Source organism: Anoplophora glabripennis, unplaced genomic scaffold (assembly GCF_000390285.2).
Source record: "Anoplophora glabripennis isolate ALB-LARVAE unplaced genomic scaffold, Agla_2.0 scaffold601, whole genome shotgun sequence".
NCBI classification, from domain to species: Eukaryota; Metazoa; Arthropoda; class Insecta; order Coleoptera; family Cerambycidae; genus Anoplophora; species Anoplophora glabripennis.
Genome location: NW_019416677.1, coordinates 256,721 through 263,286, shown reverse-complemented (window position 1 = coordinate 263,286; position 6,566 = coordinate 256,721). Strand labels below are relative to the sequence as shown.

General features: G+C 41.1%; 1 protein-coding gene across 1 annotated transcript; it reads left to right on the top strand.

Annotated features, from left to right (window-relative positions):
• Window positions 1-4,277: 4,277 nt before the first annotated feature.
• On the top strand, window positions 4,278-5,055 carry LOC108913428. The gene is made up of 2 exons (XM_018718977.1): window positions 4,278-4,509; window positions 4,553-5,055. The coding sequence occupies exons 1-2, from the start codon at window positions 4,278-4,280 to the stop codon at window positions 5,053-5,055; spliced, it is 735 nt and encodes a 244-aa protein (XP_018574493.1).
• The last annotated feature ends 1,511 nt before the right edge of the window (window positions 5,056-6,566 follow it).

Genomic DNA, 6,566 nt, shown 5'->3' with positions numbered 1-6,566 from the left:
CCAGAGAGGGTAATTCCTCGGGATTATATAAAGTATTCAGGATTTTGAAAATCCCAGCGATAGTTGTTGGTGAAATTACATCGGAATGTACGATGTTCATCTAACTAAATAATAAGCCAGTTGGATATAAGATTTCCAACGTAACCAAGCAATCATTAATTAGAGATTGAGTTTCAAAGAAATCATTTGAGGTTTTCCAAAAGTTGTTAATATCTTTCATTGCATTTTGTATCTCACTGGTAAATGATTCTAGAACGGAAAGTTTCGTATTCAACTGATCGTTATTATATTTTGTTTTCCAGTTTTTGTTCTAAAAGGTCTTTATCATCGGCGCTCATTAGACCGAATAACTCCGAATAGATATTCCCGACGAAATTAAAAATACCACATTTTTCGCGTTTTGTAGTGGTAGGGGAATAATTTCAAATTTTTGCCTAATACGTTCCGCAAGATAATGTAATTGGATATGCCAGAATTGGTTTTCTTTAGGTATACTTTCTGAAGATACAAGGAGTCTGTTTATAATGTTCTTCTATTTCCGTCAAGTTAAGGACGTGAACAAAATAATGATAAAAGGATATAGTTTTAAGGGGATGTAGATTTATAGGAAGGATAGAGTTCTTCAATATTTCTATTTCTATTGTCGTGGTTGTATTCCTCGTCAGTATTATCATCAGCGTTATTATGGACAAAGGCAGAGGAAGAAGCTTCATTGTTCTGTAGTTAGTTTGTCGCTTCTTTTTAACCTTATTTTTATGGCATTTCCCTTTTTTTGTCTTTACAGTTATTTTGGTCATAGGGAGGACTTATAGGTGGCTGGGTTTGTCGTGAAGTAGGTTGAGATAATGGAAATTGTCTTGGTAAAAAGTCTGGTTGTTGATTTTAATTATATTGAGGTTTATAGTTATAACTCGGTTTAGGGGGTAAGTTTTGTCTAATAGATGGTATAGGAAGTCTTTGTTGTGAAGTTTGAGGTGGACGACGGTTCATGTTTTTGTATTCGAAATATGTTTCAAGTTCAAGTATGGCTTGGACTACCGATTCTATATCATTTAAATCAGGTCTGGACGGTATAGCTGTAGTGGTTCGCAGATATCACGCTGCAACAGGCAAATATCGTTCTGCCATGATTGAGGTGATATGATAGCTAAAATTTTGTATTAGAAGGTTTCTAATTTCTTGCCAAGTATTTATCTCAGGTCTGCCCAAGATAAGTGTTTTTGCCTGTCCTTTTAGTTTGCTTTTGATTATGTTTATAACCAGGCGCGATTCTATGTCGGTCGGTTGAGGTAGATCTAAAGCGGTTATGAATGACAGATTCTAAAAATTGAATCAATTCAATTTCCGAACCACCAAAAGGTTGTATTGTGGAATTTAGGAAATTCAACTTTTGCGGGTCTAATTCTTTTGATTGTGAACTGGTGCTCGCTTTTGGTTGCGGGTGTGACATGGTATTATAGTCCACGTTTCCTTGTATAGATAAGTTAGTTGTAAATGGTTCAGCAAAACATGGTTCACTCTGGTTCTAGCGGACTGGTCGTCCATGCAAGTCTAGCAGAAACTCGATACGGCACAAAGGATTTATGCATATGTCGAGATAAACAACTTTACGATAGAAATTTTGATTACCTTTCTCAATTAGACATTCTTAGCTTTAACCTATTACTAAACAGGATGATTCTAATCCTAACCTACCACTGTTAATATGCGTTTGAAAAGGATAGAGAGTCAAGTACAAGCACTTTGGTACTTACCAACGTAGCTCCGGTTCCAGGAAATTTCCCTAAGGATGCAGCAAAGACAGGTCTGGTGGTAATCCAAAACACAAACGACGGGACGGACATACTCAGTTCAGCCCTTCACTTTCGCGATTTGCATACGAACGAGCTTACTCAATTCAGCCCTTCACTATTTTCCCCTATTCACTTGTAGTTCTACACTCTCCAGGTCAGGGTTCCCAAGAGTTCGATGAATCAGTATCTCTGACCAGAGCGTCTCCTACCTTCACTCCAATTAACGACGGAAGGAGTTAACTGACAATCCTACCGACTGCGCCAATTTCGCACTTGGGCCCTTGGAGTAATGAACAGAGGTTTCAAAAACAAGTTTATTACGTGCTAGAAACAGACTGTCGCACGCGAAGCACAAGGTTGGGCATATCCAGGGATCGGCAAAAGTAATGTTTAAAATTCGCGCACTCTCCGAAAAAAGTCAGCGGGGGTTTCGTCATGCAGTAACTACATAATATAGATATGAAGCAACGTCCAAGCGTCTAGGGAATTCAAAAGGTCCTCTTAAAGTGCCATTAACGATACCAGCCCACATGTTCACTGAAAACTGTTCCTGAAAGGCACCGCGACGTATTTCGTGTGGATTTTCGATAATCCAGTGGTGAGTGTTGTGGACGTTACGTACACCATTTCGATTGAAACATGCTTCATCTGTAACAAGTATTTGCGATGTAAATTGAGGATTTCTTGCATGTTCCTGAAGCAACCATTCGCAAAAACCTCGACCTATTGGAAAATCCTCAGGAGTAAGCACTTGAACACGTTGAATATGAAATGAGTATCACTGAGCTTCTCGTAATGTCCGCCACACAACAGGATGCGACATATTTACTTGCTGTGCGATATTTCTGGTGCGGATGTACGTCGTTCAGGATATCTTGCACGGTACACTTGACAAGCTCTGTGGGTATTTTCGTTTGCTTCGCTATAAATTATGAGTATATCATAATATTCGCGACTGCTAAATAAATGCGCCATTTTCAAAAGAGAACTTGGAAATACGGCTATTAAATGTACTCTCGAAAAACAGCACAGCAATCACTACAACAATGTATTACAAACTGAATTCCGAATACATTCCGGCTTCATAAAAAACCTACAAACTCGTAAAAAGTGTTACAGAATTTTTGTAAGTACTCGCCGCGTTAAAATACATGTATTTCAGCAGTTCCAAAACAGTTTTAAACACATTTTTAATTAGCTTTTTTCACTATGGCCTTAAACTTCCGATACAAGTTTGTTACATCAGTTAACTCAATTTTTGCTTCTCTTTCAATTTTTGACATAAGTTCATTAACACTGTATACTTTTTGAAAACTTAAGAAAATTTCCTAATACGTTAATCTTACATGTGAATATTTTTGTAACCTTTAGTTTAATATAAATATTATGAATATTACTATGACAATTTTTCACTGTATTGTACTAAACACACATCTATACAAATTGATACTAAAATATACGGTGGAAACTAGAGGTCAAAATAGATTGTTTGCCAGGATACCATAATGCACTTCTAACCAGTTGCAGCCCTTTAAAGTTAAAATAAAAAAAGTACAAGTACAAATTTCCATAAACACCTGGAGATATTTTTTCAAATTTGGCACACAAGCAATGTCTTGTTTTCAAGTGTATCGCGTTTATTTTAAAAGAGTTCAAACGACAAAGGACGAACGGCAGCTCTTATAGTGGAGGCAACGGGAAGTGGGTTGGTTCTAATTTTTGATTCCAACGTATAATTTCTCCTGTTTGAGAAAAGCGTTATGGGGAGATAAAATATGTTAAAAAGGGCGCCAACCTACAAATAAATTAAGCAAAAATAATCATAACCCCTAACGGTTTTCTCACCCTGTAGGTAGGGATTTGGCGTAAAATAAAAAAAGCAGACATAAAATTCACCAATATATTTCTCACACGTTGTCCAGGATGTTCTGCGGAATACGGGGTGTCTACAGGGGTCTGATGTCTTGGATTTGAAGACTCAAATCTGGAGACGAAGGGTTGACCTAATCCCTGTCAGGTTACCATCAGGTTAGTTCAAACGCGGAACTCAAAATTGCAGTGACTTTATTAATCTTTAGCTACTTGATCTTCGCTAAATTGAAATTTTACATAAGTATTTAAGTGACTCTTTGAAACTGTGGGGACACACGTTCCCTGGTACGCCTCTGCGTTCGTAGAAAATATTTACAATAAGAAATTGTATTGAAACGGATTTGCCTGTCTCGGGAGTACTGGTGGTGTCATAAATCAAAAAGAATAACGACCCTTGTGGGTAGCTGACCGTACCCTTAGGCAGGCATTCGGGACACTTTCCAGTTGACCGGCATCGGCACAGCAAGTGTTATTACTTCAATTTTTGTGTGTAAATCTAATAAAGAATTAGACTAACTGGTGTGATCATTATTTGGTGGACAACGTATACACCACAGTGGTGACCCCGACGTGATCTGAAAACCAAACCAGTGAAAATTAGTGAACGACATCATGCCTAACACCCCCGATGCCAACAACAGATCGAGCCTACCATCAGTGGACCATGTCTCTGTGAGAGTGCCTCCGTTTATTCCCTCAGACCCGGAGCTGTGGTTTACATTATTGGAGAGCAGTTTCGAGGCCGCAGGCATAACTCGCGATAGCACGAAATACGGTTATGCGGTAAGCAGTCTCGGCCCAAAATATGCCGTGGAAGTGCGCGACATCATAGTTAGACCCACGAGTGAGCATTCATATACTCTGTTAAAAAGTGAACTCATTAAAAGAATGGGCTCGACACAAGCCGTCGCAGTTCCTCCGTCATCTTCGCGAACTCGCGGGTGCTGCATTCCCGGAAGAAGTGTTACAGACATTGTGGCTAGATCGCCTACCTAAACAGGTACAAGTTCTTCTTGCGGGGCATAAAGATCTTAGCCTGGACAAAAGAGCGGAAATCGCGGATTCAGTGGCGGATGTGTATGGCCCGCACGCAGAAGTGTCTGAAGCTACCACCGGCGTGGCCTCCATAAATGCACGTTTAGATTACATGCAAAACGCGCTTACTACTGCACTTCAAGAACTCGCTGCTATAAAAATTAGATGCCCGGACGATCCACCGCGACGTTATATACGGTCCAGGACACGCTCACGTTCGAGATCCCGCGACAGAAGACAGGAGAATAACGGTATGTGTTGGTACCATTGGAAGTTCGGTCCGGAAGCCAATAAGTGCCGAAAACCGTGTAATTACAGCACAGAAGCTGCGGGAAACGAGAGGGGCAGTCGTTGATGGCGGCAGATGACGTTAGCCCAGTGAAATCGCGCCGCTTGTTCGTCATAGACAAATCCACAAATATAAAGTTTTTAATAGACACTGGTGCGGATTTGTGTGTTTACCCGGTCTCTCGTATGACGAAACCGCGAAAAAAATCGACCTACGAACTTTGCGCGGTAAATGGTACAGTCATTAACACTTATGGCACCATTAACCTGTCATTAAATCTCGGACTGCGACGACAATTTACCTGGAAATTCGTAGTGGCGGACGTGGCCAAACCTATAATAGGCGCCGATTTTCTAGCTCATTACGGACTACTCATAAACATTCAAAAGGGGGACTACTAGATCAAAATCTCATCTTACTTTGCGAGGCGAGGTGACCGAGTGTGAAGCTCCTAGTGTTAAAACCATTTCAGGAACATCAACCTTTCATGAATTGCTTTCAATTCGTCAACCACAATACCAGGCACCATATAATTACGACACCTGGCCCGCCGGTTACGCAACGACCGCGACGTCTTGCGCCAGATAAGTTGAAAATTGCGAAACGCGAGTTCGAGACCATGGTGCAACTAGGTATCGCCCGTCCATCACAGAGTTCGTGGGCATCGCCATTGCACCTAGTGCCGAAAAAAGACAACGAGTGGAGACCCTGTGGCGATTACCGTGACCTAAACGCGAGGACAATTCCCGATCGGTATCCTGTGAGACACATTCAGGATTTTTCTCAGATGCTTCAAGATAAAACTGTGTTTAGTACCATAGACTTAGTGCGCGCATTTAACCAGATTCCGGTAGCAGCTGAAGATATTCCGAAAACCGCAATTACTACGCCATTTGGACTATTCGAGTTTAATTTTATGACGTTCGGATTGCGCAACGCTGCGCAGACTTTTCAGCGGTTTATAGACGAAGTGCTGCAAGGTTTAGACTTTTGTTTCGCCTATATTGATGACATTTTGGTGGCATCGACGTCGCACAGCGAACATTTGCGACACCTCGAGTTGTTATACAAAAGGTTTAAGACATATGGTGTTGTAGTGAATTCCGCGAAGTGCATTTTTGGGAGACCTGAGGTAAAATTTCTCGGCTACCTCATTTCTGAGAAAGGCACAAGCCCGCTACCTGAGAAAGTGGACACAATCCGTTCCTTTCCCCGTCCAGATACCATGAAAAAGCTGCGACAATTTTTGGGTATGTTAAATTTCTTTAGGAGATTCTTACCCAATGCCGCACAGACTCAGGCCCCATTGAACGAACTGTTAAAAGGCAATGTGAAGGGAAGAACGCCCATCAACTGGACAGCAGAAAGTGTTCGCGCATTTGAGGTTAGTAAGGAGAGTCTAGCCCAAGCAACTTTATTGACACACCCCCAACATAACGCGCCACTGGCTATTTTTAGTGATGCATCGGACATTGCCGTGGGAGCGTCCCTGCAACAATTCGTAGAAGGTACCTGGCAACCCTTAGATTTCTTTTCTAAGAAACTCAGTACAGCGGAACAAAAATATGGAGCTTACG